At 36.2% G+C, this 22454-nt stretch overlaps 2 protein-coding genes across 3 annotated transcripts in view; one reads left to right on the plus strand and one right to left on the minus strand.

Moving 5' to 3' along the window:
• The window catches only part of LOC112057794 (uncharacterized), a 31883-nt gene extending 20436 nt beyond the window's left edge, over positions 1 to 11447 (plus strand). Inside the window, exons 2-5 of the mRNA XM_052883844.1 lie at positions 7849 to 7968; positions 9167 to 9352; positions 9892 to 10048; positions 10833 to 11447. Of these exons, the coding sequence (XP_052739804.1) occupies positions 7861 to 7968; positions 9167 to 9352; positions 9892 to 10048; positions 10833 to 10891 (510 nt within the window). The 5' untranslated portion in view covers positions 7849 to 7860 and the 3' untranslated portion in view covers positions 10892 to 11447. The remainder of the gene's footprint in view (positions 1 to 7848; positions 7969 to 9166; positions 9353 to 9891; positions 10049 to 10832) is intronic.
• Positions 1 to 22454, minus strand: part of LOC112057786 (homeobox protein abdominal-B) — a 123396-nt gene that overhangs the window by 90697 nt on the left and 10245 nt on the right. The window lies entirely within an intron of this gene.

The raw sequence follows: 22454 nt of genomic DNA on the forward strand, positions 1-22454 counted from the left end.
ACATACTCGTATATATACAAATTAAGTAGAAATATTTGTAGCTATTACGTACCTACACGTAATTATAGCATTTGAAAGTGTAGTAATGAATACGTGGCTTAAGTTCGTTTATGTTGTTCATAATATTTATAGCAATCGAATTTGATTGTCTCGCATTAATGATATATTTATGTATGAATTGTTTTACGATACTAGGTATTGTGCAATGGTTTACTATGTCTGTAATACATAAAATAGAGACAGTATATTTTGGAAACCGCATTTTTGCTGCAGACAAATAGGGAGGTTCCTGATCTTAATAGGTGCTTAATTATGTGTACCTAAGGTTAGTCTAAATCTAAAACTGAATCCTGCTAGGTGTTAACTTTTTTATCTCAGAGGCCAGTATCTACCTGAAATACCTATTTCTAAACGCACTTATACCTTTTACTTATTACCTACTATTCTTAGTAAAAACAATTTTTAAACATAAAATTATTCCTACCTTCAATAAAGTTTATCTTTACGACTGTAGAATAATAATAATCTATGTACACTCCGAGATTTAATAATAATAATAATTAGCGTCAAAGCGCACCGCGTACGATCTAGTTTACGACTATGCTTTATAATAAAAATATCTAATAACATTCCGACATCATGTTTCTCTCACAGAGCGTTTATCATAACGGTGTTCTACCTACGAAAATATAATAAACATAAAATACGTTGGTACCTACTATCCAATTACTCATCTCACATGCCTATCCATTTTTGTTCATAATTTAGGATTTAGTTTTTCATTCGATCCCATTTGATGTAACACTTAATACCCGAGGATCTCGACTTATACTTTTTCTTGTAACTAGAAAGGGCTACACTATAAACTTCATAACAAACTGCCACATGAGGCCATATCTTGTGTATATTATGAGCTTTTTCGTTTAAGCCAGAACATTTGTTACATTTCAGAACGTCGTATCACTATAACGCAGCGCACTCAAATAAAAACTCTATTCCTATAACGACTATGATTATATTCATTTAACAGTCGTTTGCTGAAGAATGTAAAAAGCCAAGGCGCGAACCACCCTTTGGATGTTTTACTTAAAGTCTTATTATTACGGAGGTAGGCACCTATAGATATAAAACCAGAGCTTATTTGATTAAATAAACATTTTATGTTTGGAAATTCTTTTTCGACGTGACAGAGATTATGTAGATAAAAAGGATTTTTAAATGTGTGACGTTGGTAAAACTGAATATTTTTATTCTATATAAAGATTGTGTTAGTAACCTAAATATATATATTAACCTAAATATATAATATACGTAGGTAAGGGTTAGTTAACAATCAAGGAGAGATAATAACTGTTGGATCGATTTTATCACCGTGATCAGTTTACTTATGTAGATACCTACTAATTATTGAGTTTATCCCTAAATCTGTCTTTTAGACTCTTTCACATTGATTTATTTTTAAGAGAACTACCTAGTTACAACTATGAAACAATGGTCGATAACTTAGCATTGCCCTAATGCAGTTTATAAAATTATCATCAGCAAATTACGCCATGGCAAAGTGAACGGGTAGATTGAGGCGTATACATTTCAATAAAATGTTATCATTGACAACCCATATTCAGCTCACTGTTGAGCACGAGTCTCCACTCAGTATGAGAGGGGTTAGGCTAATAGTACACAACGCTAGCCCAGACTACACATACGAAGATAATTTGTTTTTTAGAAAATTCACAGGTACGCAAGAAAACATCGTGAGGAAACTTGCATTCACAGGTATACAAGTTTCCTCACGATGTTTTTCCTTCAACGTTTGATTTTTAATTTCTTAAAATGCACATAACTGAAAAGTTGGAGGTAGGTACATGCCCCTGACCAGATTCGACCTACATCCTCCGAATCAAAGGCAGAGGTCACATCCACTGGGTTATCACGGCTCTGTAAATTTGTAACCCTTCAATATTTCTGTCTAGCTATACTTACTTACCTATCTAATGTATGTTAGGGAACAACTCAGAATACACACCGGGCGTTCACACACCACCCATTGTGAATAGTCCGCTCAGCGCACCAATAAACTCGACTCAGAAATGGTTCATTCTCATTACGACAATGTTGCTCGGAACATCTAAATTACCTATTGAGCAGCTGTCCGGCTGAGTTATAGAGGCATAAATTAGCTGTATGAGATCCGCCCTCCGGCACTCACCTAGAGCACCCCGCTTCGCCCTCCCCTGGCGAAACTTGCATTATCTTTCCCAAGAAGTTATTACCTCGCCGAATTTGATTACACGGAGATCTACGTAACCCTAAAGGTGCTGATAGACTTGAGCATTCACTTGTAACAGAACAACGAGCATTTGCCGTTTTTATATTGTAGAACTGAACGAGTCGAGCCAAGCATAGAGCCAAATATTGCTACGATCATCTTGAGAATTCTAGCGAACGCTCTATTCGATGCTCGTCAAAACGATGACAAAGGCTTGGCTCAGCAAAAAGCTCCAAGCAAATCTGCTCGCTAAAATGCTCGCCAGAACGCTCGATAGAATGCTCGCTAACGTCGAGCGCAGACGTGTGTAACGCATAATGTAAGATTACGTGTAATATAATCTTACATTATGCGTCCACAGTGTCAACAGTGTGGATGGTACACGAACTTAAAGCGATTTGTCTACCCGAATCTATTTCAAGAGCGGTTTCCCAGCTGCAAGCGACTTTGTGTTCGCGCAAAAAACTGACAGCCGATGGATCAGACCGAACGCCGGCGAAACATGTAATGCTTGTAGTGCCGTCCACACGTAGAATTCGCATTACATTACACGGTGGATTACATTATGCGTTACACACGACTGGACCCGGCTTAAAATGTTCTTGTACTATTCTGTGATGATGAACATTCGCACGAATATCCTTACAACTGAATGCTCAAGTCTATCAGCACCTTAACATATGATACCAAAACATCTATAGGTACCACGTATCGGTATCACCAATGTGGAAACAGATTTTTATCTCGAGTTCATAAAAACATTAACTGTAAAAAATACTTGCATTACCATAAGTGTCAATGTATTAAAAATGTTCAGTTATTTTATAGCATCGTAAAGTACTGGACAATATTGGCAGTGAAAATAATAACAGGAACACTTTTTTTTTCAGTACCTACCTGATAAAATTTAATACCTGCCTACATACTGTGAACCTTTTTATTTGTTTCAAAAACTCATTCGCAAGTTGATTATTAAATAGCCGACCCATTTTAGCCGAGCCTTGATAGCCCAATGGATATGACCTCTGCCTCAGATTCTGGAGGGTGTGGGTTCTCTGGAGAATCTGGTCCGGGGAATGCAACTCCAACTTTTCAGTTGTGTGCATTTTAAGAAATTAAATATCACATGTCTCAAACGGTGAAGGAAAACCTCGTGAGGAAACCTGCACACCAGAGAATTTCTTAATTCTCTGCGTGTGTGATGTCTGCCAATCCGAATTGGGCCAGCGTGGTGGACTATTAGCCTAACCCCTCTCATTCTGAGAGTAGACTCGAGCTCAGCAGTGAGCCGTGTATGTGTTGATAACGAACGAACAAACGACCCATTTTATTTTAGCTAGGTATCTAATCTAACTGACTAATATTATTTCTTATCAACACTATCTCGATGTTTGCTTGCCATAATTGAACCGCTCGAAGCGTTAGAGCCAGGGCGGCACGTTCGTATCAAACTTAACAATTCTTTTGTGCACGCCCCGAATTGCGGACATAAAACTCACAGTTCTCTTCTATTACGTGACGTCTTCGCCTTTATACCGTTCGCTATCACTAGATATACAAGTGTTTTTATCAGTTCGAGGCGAATCACGTTTTTCTTATTCCTTCTCCCCAACCCAAAATCGTAAAATACGTTATTAAAGCTGCCTCAAGAAATTTAAGAGGGAGCGAGAAACTTTTGCAATTAATGTTGCGGAGATATCAGGCAAAGTTTTTTTCATCACCCAGTGGAAGCAGTAATGAATGTCCCAACAGAGGAACCTCGTAAAAATGGCGTACAACTTAATAAATAAAGTTGGAATTCGTGAAGATTTATCGCGCGACCCGTATTGCGTATCGCGAACTAAGCCCAAGGCGTGTTCGTCTCGTACGACAAGGATGAGGTCGTGGCCATAAAAATAGATGTATATCATAGAAAAGAAACGCCTCTAGCATTTTTTTGATAAGCCTCGTATGAAATATTTTGACATTTCTTGGTAGAAAACGTACCGCAAAGTACGCTTGCCGAGTTTTGATGTTCCTAGAATTGCCTTCTAATAAAGATGTCAACTACATAAAAGAAGAACAGATACCATCATTGCAAATGTAGCTAATAATATACTCAAGGAGATAGCTATCTATATACCAGGCAAACAGCAAAATTGTAGAACCAACTCAAGCTAAAACATTCGATTCACGTTCAAAACACACGTGATGCCAAGTGGAGATACAAGGCGGTTTGCTTTTTATTGTTATACCCCACTCTGCGAATTGAATTTGAAACAACGGTGAAGCGGCGATCAATACCAGTCCACAGCAAACCCCTATTTATGTTACAGTTCTCTCTACAATTCAACAAAAGTAGGTAGGTACCTACGGCACGTAGATGCTTATCACGCAATTGTAGGTTGGAATTATAATAGAATTTCCATTACTAGAAATTAAATTCATGTCAATATTTCAGTTACCTGCGAATTACTTTGCTCTATGGAGTAAGTACTTTATTTGTATCTAACTCTACCTACTTTTGACATTCGACAAATAAAGTTTGCATAAAATATCTACCGTTTTTATTAAGTGTTATTTAATTTATCTTCTATATATATAAAAATTAATTGCTGTTCGTTAGTCTCGCTAAAACTCGAGGACGGCTGAACGGATTTATCTTATCTTGGTCTTGAAATGTTTGTGGGGGTATAGGAAAGGTATAGGAAAGGCTTGAAAGGTGAGAAAAATTAGAATAATTGCCGGGAAATCCATAAAAACAACCCTTTTCTATTTCCCATACAAACGTTTAAGAGTCAAGCGGTAGATGTAGGGTAGGGGTAGGGTAGGGGTAGGGTAGGGGTAGGGTAGAGTAGGGGTAGGATAGGGGTAGGGTAGGGGTAGGTTAGGGGTAGGGTAGGGGTAGGGTAGGGGTAGAGGTATAGAAGGGTAGAGTAGGGATAGAGAATAAGTGCACTTATGTCAAACGAAGCTTGACCGGGTCCGCTAGTAAAGAGATAAAGTTTTTGGTATTGTAGGGTGTAATCTCTAGATCTACTGAACCGATTGTGAAAGTTCTTTTACCACTTTGAAGCTACGTTATTTGTGAGTGTCCTAGGCTTTATTTATTCCCGTATTCCCACGGAAACGCGAACTACGCTGAAACCGCGGGGCATCGGCTAGTATCTGTAATATTTTCGTAAAGGAGATGATTACCAGCAGACTTATAAGACAAAGCGGTATCAAGATATGTGTTATGAATCTGTCAATTTGGAAAATATTAAAGTGCACCTTCAATTTTATTTGCGCAGCTCTCTATATACATATATCCACTTGCTTTTCGTATTGTACCAAGTTAGCAATACCGACTGAGCACCCTGAAAGGAAAGTTTCCCGATTTTCATGCATTTCGCTCATTTTAATTTTGTTTTAGAGCCCAGCTCCGTCGGCTTACTCGGGCGCTATTATCTCAGCCGTTTTATCTCCAATGTAATCTTGTTAAGAGGCCCTCGCCCCCGCCCCCGCCCCGCGGCCCCCCTTCCAGGCAATAATGCTGAAATCCCCGGTTTTCGTAGCTTAAACTAAGCCACGCATTACGCAATAAGTATTTAACCAAGATAGATAATATCATCATTTAGGTACCTACTTAGTTTTATTCTGTTACTAATTTAGTTGTTACGATTACTTTTACATGTTGCAAAGTTACTAAAGGTAACCATAAAAAACCCCAAAAAATATATATATCTGCTAAGTAATTAAATGAAATAAAAATATACTTTATTGTACACCACAAAGAAATATACAATACAAGAAAAATAATAAAAAAATGCACTATAAGTATTTTATCATTAATTAAATTAATCAATAAGATTATCATTAATCTATTTTTTGTTCTACTATTTTTTGAGCAAGCTTTTTTTATATATACCTAGGTGTCAAAGCTTTTCATTTTCTTCAAATGGAAATATCACTTGACTCTGTGACTTGACTAGTTTGACTATGATCATATAGGCATTAATTTCCTGTATATGCATCAACATCAATTTGATTACAAATATTGACATTGACATTGAAATATGTATAACTATTTAAAGGGTTTTTGCTACGTCAATTTATGTCTGTAATTTATCTTGGTTATTATCCCTTATACACATATTTTATCAACTTCTATATGCAGAAGTTTTTAGATAAGGTGCCGAAGATAGAAAAATGTTGCGGATGCGTAACAGATTTGAAAACCGCTGCGGCTATCATAGCAGTCTTAGGCATTGTTAGTAGACTTTCTGTAATAATATTTGCATCACCTATTTATTGGATGAAAGGTGTTTTATATCAAATTTAGTACGTTAAAAAATATATTGCAAGTTGCCTAAAAATTTCCTAGCCAAACTATAATTAACTATCATAATGATATATATATATACCCACCATATAATATAATATTTTAACAACTTAACCTTCATTAATATATATATATAATATATTATATACATATACCCACAATATAATATTTTAACAACTTAACCTTCTACCCTCACCCTCCGCTGCCATTTTTTAGTACTTTTGCATTTTTTTTTTTTTTTCCTTGAGGAAAAATCCCTGCGGACTCCTGCCTGTTGACAGGGCATGTCCGACTTGCACGGACTAAAATAACCTCCTCTACTCCAAAGGGTGGCACGGGACCGCAATGCATTACTTCATGCCCCCCACTTACGAAATTTCTCTCTTCCTTTTCTCATCTTTTTCTCGAACCTCTCTTCTCCTCATTGTTTCTTTCATCATTTGCGCGTATGCTTGCCACTCTTTTTCGCTATTCAGCATACGTGTTATTAAGTTTCGAGAGCTTACGGCGCTGTGCGTTCCCTGTGCCACCAATCTCAGATCCGCGCAAGCCAGACACTCAAAAATGCCATGTCTTGGGGTGTCTTCCTCTCCGCAAAAGTAGCACTTGTCTGTTGGGGTTTTCCCAATTGCGAATATATAAGTGTTGAACACCCCGTGACCACTAAGCGCCTGCGTGAGCCAGCGATCCACCTCTCCGTGTTTTCTGTTAAACCAGCGTTTGAGATCAGTTATTAACTCCCTCGTCCATGCTCCTTTTCCTACTTCTTTCCATTCTTTTTCCCACTCTGTAAGAGATTCTTCCCGTATTTCTGTTAGCTTTAGCTCTTTATTAGAAAAAAGTTGGGCGCGTTCTCTGACCATTTTATCTATGGGAACAAGCCCTGCAATAACGAGAACTGCATCTGTGGAGATTGTTCGGTATGCTCCACAGATACCAATGGCTAAACGTCGCTGTACGGCTTCTAACTTTTTCCGGTATAGCTCTACCCTCATTGCTCTATCGAAAATTGGCGCCCCGTAAAGAATGACTGAGTGGGCAACCGATGCCAGCACTCTTCTCTTGCTTGCTCTCGGACCACCCTTAGTTGGCATTAGTCGATATAGTGCCTCCGTCATATTCTGTGCCTTTTTTGCTACCTCCTCTATGTGCTTTTTATAGTTCAGGTTCTTAGTATTTTTGCATAAAAGAAATATACACGGCGAAACAACGTTTGCCTGGTCCACTACTAGTAGTATATTAACAAAATATAGAAAATTCAATAAAATATTTGCAGGTGACAAGTCCAATGGTATCGTGGGTGGTCGTACGACACATGTACGTGATCAAAGTGTCGTGTGTCGTGAACTCTAGCGCGACACGACCAGATGTCGTGGATATCTATATGACCAACAGTGTGAGTATGCATGTTTTTTTTTTTACCCAACACATCAACACAATCACTAACTAGGTATTTTACGCAAGCTTAAAGGAAAGTCTTATTATAGTGTTAATGCTACTAAGATTATAAACGCGAAAGTTTGTATAGATGTTTGGATGTTTTTTACTCTTTAACGCCGCTACTACAGAAGCGATTTGTCTGAAATTTGGAATGGAAATAGATTTTACTCTGGGTTAACAATCTGGGAAAAATCCATGGTTTCCGAGGGATTTGTGGAAAACTTTCACGCTAACGAAGTTGCGGACGTCCGCTAGTAATTACATAAATGATAAAAAAGCTTGGTGTTGAACTGCACTATACGATTGTGGGCTCTTCTCGGACCAAGGCTTTGGAACCCTCGTAACTTTAATTTTAAGTTTTCTACTTCACTTAGGTTCCACCATTAAATCATGACATGACACGTTTCAAAAGTGCTTGTAAACTAAGCCTAAATGAATGAATTTTGAATCTGAATTTGAATTTATGCTTATGTAAGTTGTATTATTTAGTATTTTCCATCCTTTAGTCTGGTGCTAGCCAACTCCTCACGGTTTCACTCGCGCGGAGTTTATGTTTCCGTAGGAATACGGGCATAAAATTTAGCTAATAACAATTTTCATGAGATATATTTTACCATCGTATACAAATAACTTGACTATTGGTAGAAGAATTTTCAAAATTGGACCTAGGGATTAGGTACCTATCCCTTGCTACCTGAAAAACTTTTAAACGTTAAATTACTAATAGATCATGATATCAGCCGATGGACGTCCACTGCAGGACATAAACCTTTTGTAGGGGCTTCCAATCATCACGATCCTGAGCCGCCTGCCTGCATCCATCGAATCTCTGCGATTCGTTTGATGTCGTCAGTCCTCCTGGTGGGGGGTCGGCCAACACTGTGCTTACTAAATATTAATAGATCATCATTGTCATCATATCAGTCGATGGACGCCCAACTGCAGGACATAAGCCTTTTGTAGGGACTTCCAAACATCACTCGCTTGCACATCGATTCGTTTGATGTCGTCAGTCCACCTGGTGGGGGGTTGACCAACACAGCGCTTTCTAGTGCAGGGTCGCCATTCCAGCACCTTGGGACCCCACAATATTAGTAGATATTTATTTATAATACTATAATATATAAAATATATCAGTCATCCTTATGTTACAGCTAAGCTTCGGTTTCGGCGCTAGCTCAGGTCTTGGCTCATCTTGCTTAACTCGCAATGATACGGAATCTGTTAACAAAAGCGAGTCAGCGTATGTGGAGTTCGTTAGATACAGCGGCTGGGTGGTTCTGGTATCAGATGCAGTTTTCCTTATATCCAGTTTCAACTTCCTAATCAAGATATTTCAGGTAACTGTTGGGAAAATATTCCATCTATGTATGTGTATACAGGGTGTATAGTTTTGAAAAATCCTTAGGGTGACCATAGATATATATATTTTTTTCGGATTTTTATTTTTTTTTATCTTGAATCAGGGTTTTAATGCTGTAATTAGGATTTTAAAAGTCTGATTTATACTATGTTACTATATTATGTTACTGCTTTTTTATATAATGTTTTATTTGTTTCGTAGAAGAAGCTTTGAATGTAATAATTATTTTTCTTTCGTAACTGAATTGTACCAACATTTAAACAACTTGTAAAATTATCGAGGTTTGTAAATTGGTACAAAACTTGTGCATACTCTTTGGGAGGTGGTGCTATGGTCGTCCCTAGGATTTTTTTCAAATCTATTCAAATTAGTTTTAGATGATTAGGTAGTGTATCTACCATTTGCGTTTAATCCATTAATTACTGAACATCCTGTATAATACTAGTGGTACTACTTGTATACATTTTTACCCGACTGCAAGAAGGGTTATTATTTTGTTTTTGTTTTCTATTTCAGGAAGGCGATAAGCGATCGTCGTTGATATTTATAATAGCAGGTTTCATAGCGATTTTGCTATCGTTCCTATATGGAATGCTGTATGTATCGGCTTGCGTGTACGTGGGAGGTTTATTTCCAATCTTCGAGTTCTTTTTTGCATGTTTTGACTTAATAGGTTAGTTTCATTGCATTTATTTTATTTTTGTATGCCAGTCAACATCTTGGAAACAGTGTTAAATACTGATACCGCGAATAAAATACGTGTGGTAGCTCATTCAACTAGTCGCAGCCTCTAAAAAATTGTGTAAAAATTTCAAAAACCCGCACATAAACAATTGCAAAAGTTATAAACAGTTAAATATTTTAAAAAATAGTAGTGTACATTAATGAAAATTACTCCAAAACTATTAATAGGCTGGCGGCTCAAGACCGTTATGCTTGGAGGTCCACGCAAGAGGCTTATGTCCAGCAGTGGATGTCCATCGGCTGATAATGATGATGATGATGACCATTAGCATTTATATATTAAGATAAACGTTTAATGATTTTATATATTACTGTAATGACCTGAAAACCAGCGCCACAGCTCGCTGTGGCATCGTGCTGAGGTGGATACCTGTTTTGTCCACGACCAGATATTTGTATGTTCTGTTTGTTTATTTTATTTTATTTTATTACTCGTGTGTGGACAAATAAAAATATTCTATTCTATTCTATTCTAATCATTTTATAACTTCAATTTTCAGTATGGGTAACTTGGCTTTATTTCATCAGAGTGATGAATACATACCACCACTTTTCTTACCAACGCGGTATTGATCCAGCACCTGAATATAATATTTTTCAAAAACTGTATTTAGCATTTACCAAACTATTTACGATAAACGAGCAAAACATTCCTGATAGAGGTAACAAACTATACCTATTTAATTTTAATACTGTAATTCTTTGAATTTCAGTATGGGTCTACTTTTTAATGGTGGTGTCTTCCTTCAGAAAAGGATCGCAGAGTTCGTAGAAGAGAAAACATGACCAAGAGAGTTTATAACCGTAAGAAATGAATGTAATGTAACTCCTACGTTATGTATAGTAAGGTAGTAAACCTGCATGATGATTTGTTTCGAAATTATGTATCTATACGTTTTATTGCTATCTTTAATATATTTCTTAATATGAATCTTGGTATTTGATATTCCGTTTCCATCTCCTACATAGAAGCTATATTATCTACTACTATTATGCACCTGTGGCGAAGAATGGAATTTTGACGAAGCCATTCCTATGAAAAATAAATAAATATTATTTGTAAGAAGAAACGAAAAAGAAAAAGTCAAGTCATCTGGGAGTTTCTTCGGTCTGGTGATAATATACCAAATTCCCAACTCCGGGCTGAGAAATTTCATCTGATAGATTAGTCATTAATCTGTGCCAAATAGGTACTAGGTACTTGTACCAAATCGTAAATCTAAGGTTTGGTGTGTGTCTATGAGTGTATGTGTTTTGTATGTCAAATCCTTTGATAAATAATCTCTGGTCTGTGATCCGTATTCATTGGTCTTCATAAAGTGTTCTTTGTCGAGATCATAGATATCTATTCAATAATCTGTATTTGCCAATGGCTGACTCAACACTAGATACTTTAAAATTAATCTGTGCTTATCACATAAAATAAACTCTTACCTTTCATTTTAATTAATTTACTATTTGCTTTATGTTGAAATCATCCATAGAAATTGTATATACCGCAGAACAAACTCCCTCGCAAGAACTTATTGCATCTATATAATTATGCCCGATGTACGCAAAGCTAATCCGTGTAAAAGTAAAGTTAAATCATTGAATTTATTTATTTGGTTGCCAAAAGTGAGAAAGTTTTGCTGGTGTATAAAAAATTTAAAATGCGCCTCTTGTATTATAACATTTTTGGGTATCGTAAGTATCTATTTAACGTAATTCATAAATTGTGGTAGTATATAGGTACGTAAACTAGTCTACTTTAGAGAAAATTAAGAAATAAAAGGTTTGAATGAGTTCAAAAGTTCATAATTTCAAACTCCAGTTGATATAAGGCTTCAAGTAGGCTGATATTTTAAGAACAGCCTTTACCCCAAGTCTTGATTTACGATGACGCTTTGTGTGTATAATATTGTCACTGAAATCGATTTAATTTATTGATCCAACAAGTATGATGAATATGCAATGTCAAAGTTTGGCGGAAATATCATAGGAATTGCTGCATTTTTCAGTTTAATTGTTTAGTAGGTTGCCTTCGCCTTACTAAAGTATGATGACTTGACTTAGAACCAACTGACAGACAATGATCGACGACTATATTTGACCACTTTTCTTATTCTTTGTTTTATTTGGGCAAATTATTTGATGAATAAATTATTTCTTGAAGATGTGCTATATGCAAAAAACTACAGAAACGATGAAAATAAAGAAAAGGGAGATTATGAAAACAAAAACATCTAAAGCTTGTTTGTAGCTGACAACGATGGTAAGTAAAACTTGTTCAACCATTCTTTCCAGTTGGCAAGCGCTCACAAAATTCGTCTCTTGGTTATACCAGCTTGCAAAGAACTGTTCAACGAGTCAAGTCCTGTACTTCAGCTCGTTGAAACGTTTAGATGGATGTTCTTTGTATTTGAAATGATTCTCATGTGTAGCTGCTTTGCGTTTTTGTTGGGAATATTTTTGGTACGTACCTATCTTTTACGTTATACGTATAATGTATATTCTAGTATTAGGTATGTAGATCATCTTCATTGTTGCCCCCTGTGGTAATTGGCCAGTACAATTTAGTAAGTACTTCCTAACACCCTGGTCTTCCAGTCGGTCCAGGGTCTGTAGCCATGTGGGACGTCGTTTTCTTTTTTTTTATTCTTCAAGTTAGCCCTTGACTACAATCTCACCTGATGGTAAGTGGTGATGCAATCTAGTTAGGAAGAGGATGAAAATCCACATCACTTTCGGTTTCTACACCACATGGTACCGGAACGCCAAATCGCTTGGCGGTACGTCTTTGTCGGTAGGATTGTAACCTCACCGTCAAAACGTCGATTCTCTTTCTACAAAACGTTAGTTAGTTTTTTAGTTTTCGAAGCGTTAGCGTTTGTAGAAAGACAATCGACGTGCCACTTGGCTACAGGCCTAGATACATACCTATTAGATAGGTTCTTCAGATTATTCGAGATTGTTATGGGCTTAAATAATTAGATATATACATACAAACATACAAGATACGCGTGAAAAACATAACCCTTCCTGCAGTCGGGTAAAAAAGACAATAATATTACTATCTTTGGAGTACCTAGGTAAATCTGTTTTAAAATTTCGCAACTTACCAATAATTCTGATCATATTTCATCAAAAAATGATATATTTTTTTTATAAATAATTCAAATATTTTCCAGTCAATTCCAATAACTGCAGATATTGTCATAGCCAGTGCACTGCTTTCATGTCTTGTTTCGATCGTCTACGGGATATTGGTGGTAATACAAGAACAGTATACGAATTGCCGGTGGTATTACTCGCAGATTTATTATTTGATCCTTTATTTGATTAGTAAGTATTGACAAACTTCCTTTTTCGATAATTATGTTGCAAATACCTTTCCACCTGTCTAGTATACCTCATCATCATCACGATTATCAACCCATATTCGGCTCACCGCTAAGCAAGAGTCTCCTCTCAGAATGAGAGGAGTTAGACCAATAGTCCACCACGCTGGCCCAATGTGGATTGGCAGACTTCACACGCAGCAAATTAAGATAATTCTTTGTTATGCAGGTTTCCTCACGATGTTTTTCCTTCACCGTTTGAGACACGTGATATTTAATTTCTTAAAATGCACGAACTGAAAAGTTGGAGGTGCATGCCCCGGACCGTATTCGGAACCACACCCTCCGGAATCGGAGGCAGAGGTCATATCCACTGGGCTATCACGGCTCAATCTACCTACTTACTTATAATACCTATCTACTTGAATTTTTTCTTATTTTCTCTTTCAGTGTGGTGTTACTTCGTTATTATTGTGGCATCATATACATCATACATGTAATTATATAAACCAGCTTATTGAAACAAAATACTCGAAAATATTTTTAAATCAGCTTTGTATATTACTGTATCAGATTTTCCTTTCTATAAAATTATTTGAAAAAATATGTCCAAGTAAAGTACTTACTATTCACTGTCTATGCTATATTTTTTTTATCTCTACTTATTTAGCTTTAAGTATCATGCCGCTGCCACACATTGATCGAGTGGTGTAGGAAGTTACAAGGAATGTGAGCAGGGAAGTTGTTCGGCCACGTTACTCGTCCTTCCGCGAATATTCGTGGGAATATTTTGGAAATATTCGCGCGAGTATTTCCTCGAGTAAAGCAGTGTGTGGCCAAGAAAGGCACTCCGCGGCAGCCACTTTTAATCGTCCTGCCGCGAGTAGAGCAGTGTCTGGCATGCAAGCGGCAGTGCGAGAAGCTGGCGACCTTTTTTATTCTCTACAAATTAGCCCTTGACTACAATCTCACCTGATGGTAAGTGATGATGCAATCTAAGATAGAAGCAGGCTAACTTTTAGGAGGAGGTTGAAAATGAGGACAAAAAAAATAACTTGTAACATACTTAGATGATAGACTGATGTGACTGTAAGTACCTAAAAGAAGCGTGGTGGTTCTAAGCTCCATATCCTCTCTATTATCTCCATAGGGAGGTCTGGCTTAGTGCTGTACCGTTAAAATATGCTGACCATCATTACAACCCATATTCGACTGACTGTTGAACTCGAGTCTCTTAAAATGAGAGGTGTTAGGCTAATAATGTACCTATTTATGTAATAGTCTATCACGCTGAGGCGATGCGGATCAGCAGACTTAAAAAAGAAAGATCTTTCTTTCTTCTTCTTTCTTTCAGACTTCACATGCACACGTTACACGTAGAGAATTAATAAAGTTCCCAGGTGTGCAGATTTGAGACACGTGATATTTAATTTCTTAAAATGCACATAACCTAACTGAAAAGTTGCCCTGAAGCATGCCCCAGAGCGGATTCGAACCTACGCCACAGAAAACATATGTACAAGTACCTACGCCGTCGAAACGAAGGCAGATGTCATATCCCCTGAGCTGATAATAAATATGCTGACAATGATGGTGAAATATCAAAACAATATTTTAGGCAGGTAGTTGGTTCGTCCAGCGAAATGTCAACTTGAAATTTAGTGTTCGTAAGTACTAAACTTGAAACCTTTACCCGGGAAATGTTAATTAAGGGATTCCGTGGATGTAGTCAAAGAGCCCGCCCTTCATTAAGGCTGGATCCTCGCATCAGCATAAATGTCACTGTTGTAAAGGTTTTAATTATCGCATTCAGGCCCGACCCACCGCCGACTCGATTTCATCGTAAAAGGGTTACATCATTTGAATAAAACAAAACTTCAAGCCCCCCTAATCTTCCGACTTCCCCTTTGCTGCATAATTTATTACAGAAATTAGGAGATTAGTTAGAGACGCAACAACAAAAGATAGATATCGTTATCGAATATAGACTTATCTAAGGCATAATCTATTCGAGATAGCTACTAATGGTGGGCGTCCACAGATCCGCATCGTACGTATTCGACGCATCGCATCAAACGGATCGTAGTAGGTAAGTATTGTTTGTACAGAAAGTCATACAAGTACGTCCACTAATCCGTACCGTACGGATTGCATCGAACGGATTTTATCTACCTATAAACTATCTATCTATAAACCACGTGGAGTCTGCTTAGCAAACAAGCTACACTGCTAATGAGAAAAGAATATTTACTCGACTTGAAAGCAGGGTGACGAACCCTTCAGGAAGAAACGCACATCATGGATAAAATCGGCCTGATTCATACATTTCGTTTTATAATCCTACGTATACATTTTCCGCTCACGCGAGCCATAAATCTATACAAGGGAACAAAACATGAAAAGAGAATAGGTAGATGGTACATACATATTATATAGGTATATGTAATAACGGTATTCACTCGAGAATGTCACGAATTCTCTTAGAAATATCTCCGTCACGTCTCCGGCCTCAGCGGAGGCGTAAAAAAGAAAAGTATATAAAAGCAAAAAGAAAGTATAAAAGTATAAAGAAAGTCACTTCCCTCAGCGCGTTTTGCCGGCACCGCTGGCTTTTATTACGGCGGGCGCGTGACGTGAACTGAGATAGGATAGCCTATACACTAGCTTGCAACTCTCAGAGGCATCAAATTGTATCTACTTAGGTACATACCTACTGTTGTAGTTAGACCAACACGAACTTTATTAATTACACAATTTATTTATGAAACAATATTTATTAAGATATTGTTTCACTGTCTGTTACCTTTTCACGGGTAAACGGCAGAACCGATCAATATTTTGGTATAATGGTAAAACGGGACATTGACTTGGAGCATTTTGCTCCAAGGTCCCAGGTACATAGGGTTCTGTTTTACCCTAAAATAATAATAGAAGGGGGTGAAATAGGGGTTAAAGGGTTTGTATGAAAAGTCCTTCATTTTTAGAGTTACAGTTTTAAGAATTTGTTCATAAATCATAAAAAAAATACAAAATATAATATGATTCAAGAATTTTAAAATTCTTCAGTTGTGTGCATTTTAAAAAATTAAATGGTGGTGTAATAGTGTCTCAAACGTTGAAGGAAAACATCGTGAGAAAACCTGCATATGTACCAGAGAATTTTCTTAATTCTGTGCGTGTGTGAAGTCTGCCAATCCGCATTGGATTATTGGCCTAACCCTCTCATTCTGAAAGGAGACTCGAGCTCGGCAGTGAGCCGAATTTGGGTTGATAACAAATATATTATATAAAAAAAACGTTATGGTATTTCAAGAAAATACCTTATTGTGAAACGTCGAAAGTATGTATAGATAAGTTATTACCATGCAAAAAAAAGTTTCCAACCCTCGGAAAATATTCATAACAACAAAGAAGCTGCCCTTTGTATGAAAATATTTATTTTTACAGCTAAGTTCGTTAAATATTAGGTAGACATCATCATTATTAACCCATATTCGGCTCACTGCAGCTGAGCTCGAGTCTCCTCTTAGAATGAGAGGGGTTAGGCGCTGGCACTATGCGGATTGGCAGACTTCACATACGCAGAGAATCAGGAAAATTCTCTGGTATGCAGTTTCCTCACGATGTTTTCCTTCACCGTTTGAGACACGTGATATTTAATTACTTAAAATGTACACAACTGAAAAGTTGGAGGTGCATGCCTCGGACCGGATTCGAACCCACGCCCTCCGGAATCGAAGGCAGAGATTATACCCACTGGGCTATCACGGCTTCAAGACATTTAGTTAGACATAGGTAAGCATTAATCAGACAAGTGACTAGATTATGAACTTGAATTTTTAATAGAACAATATAGAATAGTAGGATATATTAGTTAACATTTAATCGAGTCAATTTTAGACGTTAAACAATACGGCATCAATTCGTGTAACTGAATTAGTTTTCTAGTCTCTTCGGATCAACGTCTCTTTATTATAATTCGTGTGATGAATGACTAATAATTTTTAAGTAGTATTTTGTCGGACTTGATAAAACAATTAGGTAAGTTTAAGTTTTGAAAAGTTTTTAAACCTGAAATTTTGATTCTCAAAAATTACAGTTTTAACCATTGTTTATTAGTATACCTATAGGTGTAGTTCATTTTGCTAGAGATTTCCAAGCTTTAGTCTAGGTATCTTTACATGGTTCATTATATTGTCAAAACTTCAAAGTTTTTTTTTTACATATTGATATACCTAGTATAGATTTTTTAAATAAATTATATATATTATTATATAGTATAGATTTTTAAATAATGAGGCAGATTTTTAACTCGATAGTTTCATAAAAGGTATACGAGCGCCGACGGCAATATGCCGACGGGCGTAGAACATTTTTCAAGCTTTTACACTTCCTGAAATACTTGGGTGTTTTGAATGTACGAATATATGCATATACCTTATTAAAAAGTGAAGAGTAATATAATTAGGCCTAGAAACAAAATATTTAGGTACCTACTGGTCAAACTTTACGTAGGTATATGATTTTCATAGCGAATTGGATAAAACTGTAAACAAAGCGAAGGTGATGGGTTGTTTTCTTCCACACGCCATCTTCCAGACTAAAATACGTCTGGTATTAAATACACCTATGGGTCTTAGGTCTAGTAAGTTTATGGTGAATAGGTAGGTACTCTCTACATCCTCTGTTCTATAAGGAAGAAGGCCTGCCCCTATAGATACCTACATTAAAATAGATTCAAAATACTCAGGTAAGCCAACTATCTATAAGTACTTTTAGCTTACCTAAGAATTTGATAATATACTTACGTAAGTAGGTATAGTAAGTAATTGTTTTATTTTTCATTGACAAATAAATAAAACGGTTTGTTTACAAATAATCAAGAATATTTATGTGGGTAAAGCAGATACCTACCTACTTAATAATAATAATAATAATAAATTAATTAATTTAATTTAATAAAATAATAGTTTTGTAAAATACTAACGCCATCTATGCGATTATAGAGTTAGTTAAGATAAAATGGAACGATGGCGCATGTGCCGAATAAAGATGGCCGCCGATCAATACCAATGCCACCCTGTTTCCCCCCTTTCTTGGAAACTTGACTAAGCTAAATGTTATGCAAAGGAAAACGTCTTGTAGTTCGTTAGATATAAGATTTAAAATGTATTCATAGTGGTTTTAAATCTTTCTCTCTACGAATATTCTATAACCATACTCGTATCTATACAACTAGGTAGGTTTATGTAGGTGATAGTTTCGATAAACCTACTACAGTAAGTCAATACATACACCTGCCTATACCTACTATACTTCTGGTAAATGCCAATTTACTTTAGGTAGGTAGGTATATAGTATAGGAACCTACAGTGCATAACGCATCGTGTAATTCTCATCACCTGACTGTAAGAAGGGTTATTTTAATTCTATCCAGGCGCCAAATCCTAGAGAGCGCCCAAATGAGAATCCTAGTCAACCGTACACGGTAAGTAGGTACTGCGCCTGATTTTAAATTGGTCACCCCAAAGTATGGTCAAGATCTTCGCGTTCCATTCTTACTTTACACTCATAATTTGGTATAGGTATCTGCATATTATTAGGAACAAACAGGACAGGCGCCATAGTTGGATCTCGCTCCATTTTAAAATTTACTTTGGACTGGCACTGAATGTATACTAAGCTTTGAAATAACCATAATAGCTACCTATTTAACAAAATATTTCATATAAGTCTTCCGATACCGCTTAGTAATTGAAAATAAAAATGTTTTTTATTACTTATTTTATTAAATTGATGAAACAAGCATGGATAACATCACATGGTAAGTGGTTAGAAACAGCTTACAAACAGTGCAATATTTAACACGGCATGCAATGAACGCGTGCTAAAAAGTGCTGATTTATATCCATCATGAACTTGAGGTAGGTACCCATCTACCTACTAAGTCTCATGAATACATAAATAGATCATCATCATATGAATAAAATTGAAGTGTCTGTCTATGTGCTAAGGGCAGCGACATAACAAACAAGACAAAGCACAATCAAGCTTTTTTGAAAAAGTCTTTCAGTTTGTCCGCGAGCTAAATTTTGAAACGGCTGAACTAATTTTACTGAAACTTTCACTCCCGCGTGAACGAAGTCGCGGCCATCTGCTAGTACACAAATGATATTGATGTCTGTGTTTGCTTTCACAATAACTATGTCTTCCTAAGAGCTTATAATTGTTTACACGGCACCAAAGCACACGAGCTTTTTGAAATTTTTGCCAGGTCAGTATGTCTTTTATTATGTCCTGGCTAATTTGGGACGCCTGAACCAATTTTAATGGGACTTTATTGTAAGATGGAGCAGGTCATTGAGCAAAATAAAAACTACTTTTTACTTTCAACGTACCTACCTTCGTACCTAATTAAAATTACCTACTGTATAGGTAGGATTTCAAAATAACTGTAGATACTTATCAATCTAACTTTTAGTTATTCACACGGTAGGTATCTACCAAAAAATGTCTGCCTGTTTGTCCGGGCTAATCTCTGGAGCGGCTAAACCAAATTTAACGTGAGTTTCACTAAAAGATAGAAGAAGTTAAGGAGATTGGACAACATATTAGCTACTTTTTATCCCAGAAAAATCCGAGCGGGATTTATGACAAACTAAATTTCTCACGGTTGAAGTTGCTTGTCAGTAACTAAAGTTGTTTCATCTTAATAATAGGGCCAATATATAATATTAAAAGGTTAAAATAAATCTTAGTATTTGTGCGTATGAACTTCACTTGTAGATAAGTCCTAGCCTCTTAGAGCGGTTTCAGACTAGCGTTTTATACACGCGTTGACACGCTTCTAAGCTCGTTATCTATATGTTATGTTGATGCTGACACGACACCACCGGTTCGAGCGAACACGCTGAAATATGTAATGCCCGTTTACGCGAGTCAGGTTTTGTGAAACGCAAAATGTAGCAGCGCGCGTGTAAGCGCGCATGCTGAAATGACCGTATACGCGCGAAAAATACGCTAGTCTGAAATCACACTTATGTAACAGAATATTAGTCCGAGAGCAGGTCGACATTTTTGGGTAGGTACTTCGGGCGAACTGAGATCTTGTCTTTTACCTCTGTTATACCTACTAAGAATTATGTTTTTATTTATTTGGCACAATAAGAAACTAAAACAAAAAAAAACAATTAAAATATTAATCTATCTAAGTAAGTAAAAACAAAGTACCTACATGCAAAAAAGAAGAAAAACGACCAAAAATAACATAGGACAAATACACTGCTAGGTATATTATTAGAGAACAAAAAAAAGAAAATCAAGTAGGTAAGAGGAACATAAAATTTAATTAGTCAGGTACCTTAATATAGAACTGGAGACCTGGCTGGGGAGTTGTGGCAATTTTTTTTATAAAAATATCCTTGAAATTTTTTTCTTTGTCGACCAGCTCTCAGAATATATTTATAAACTTGATTCTTATAAAATATTTTGTAAGTAAATAACATTAATATGATAGTGAGTTACATTAATTTGAATAAGTTATTTAAAGCCGAGTTGACCCCACTTTGTTAAAGTTGGGTAATAAAATTCATTTCATTGATATACATATTTATTATTCCAGGTTTGTGATACTGCCATCTAGGAACTGAGTAAAATTTTACTCCTTCTAACAGCGCCATCTGTGGTAGAGCTTTCAAACTTTTTACCAAAAGCTTTCAGTTGGGGAAAGCGACATCTCTTACGATATCTTTAGACTTCATTGTTACGATGTCCTTTCCTAACTATGGTTGTGTTCTTTTGTTGCATTTTAGTTTAGCCGTCAATAGGTAGATGTCATACTATCGTAATAGGTAATGTACTTATTTATAGACATTTTTAGAAATAATATTACCGATTTATGAAATAAACAAACGGAATTTCAAATTTAAAAATAATTTAATATTTCTAATTTTTTACTTTTCATTTAACAATAAATTCTTATAAAATGCTAATCGTACTGTACTTATATGTGCGACACCATATGAGGGCCGTTTTACGTTTGTGACTTGTAAAAATTTACTGCTACATTTAAAAAAGTCCAGAATTTTTTTTACATGGCATGAAAACAAAATCTAATTACTTATCATAAATAATTTTAAATGTTATTGAAAAATAATATTATCTACTTACCTAGTATTAGGTACCTACCTATAATTATGTATTGAAAGAGGTATGATTTTTCGTTATTTCGAAAGTAACATTGGTATCGATAACGTTAATTAGTAGCGTTGGATTATGAATTTTATGGATGACATTTTTTTTATTTATAAATAGATATTATTTATTCCTACTTACTTCATAGTACAATTTAAAGACTCGACTACAAATTACGTGCAATAATATTTTGAAATAATTCCGTTGTCATTGAAAGACAAACTTACTCTATAATTTCGGCCTTCTTATCGTGTCGCGAACATGAATGTGATAATGTTGTTGATCTTGCAAATTCCGCCAGTGACATTCGTTCATTCAAAAATGGAAGCTTCGTCTGACTCAGCATTGGTCGATTTCGGCGCCATTTGCAAAGGGCAGGGCTCAATAGAGCCACGCCTACGTATTACCGAAACCAAGATTTAACACCGCCTCCATTCTCTGCCATCTTTAAAATGTAGATTCCCACTTTAGAAAGGGAACTTTGAATAATACGGTACAGTAGGTACAGAGTGAAAGCTTGATCTTTTGTCACGATACCTACTACACAGTACTCTTAACGGGAACCAATGGACCATTGGCAGTATTTATATATTGTAGGTAGGTACTATAATAGATAGTACCATACCTACTACTATAGATAAGTGCCTTATTCATTATTATAGAAAAATATCTTTGTTTCTATTATTTTTTTTTCTAAAATAATTTTAAACATAATTATAGGTAACTATTATTCTTGCTGCGATGCAAGAACCAGCTCATGACTAAGGGCCCTGTATGGGTTCGAAACTAGTCGGGCATACTCCGACCTAATATCACGTGAGT

This window comes from Bicyclus anynana, chromosome 10 (assembly GCF_947172395.1).
Source record: "Bicyclus anynana chromosome 10, ilBicAnyn1.1, whole genome shotgun sequence".
Lineage (NCBI taxonomy): Eukaryota > Metazoa > Arthropoda > Insecta > Lepidoptera > Nymphalidae > Bicyclus > Bicyclus anynana.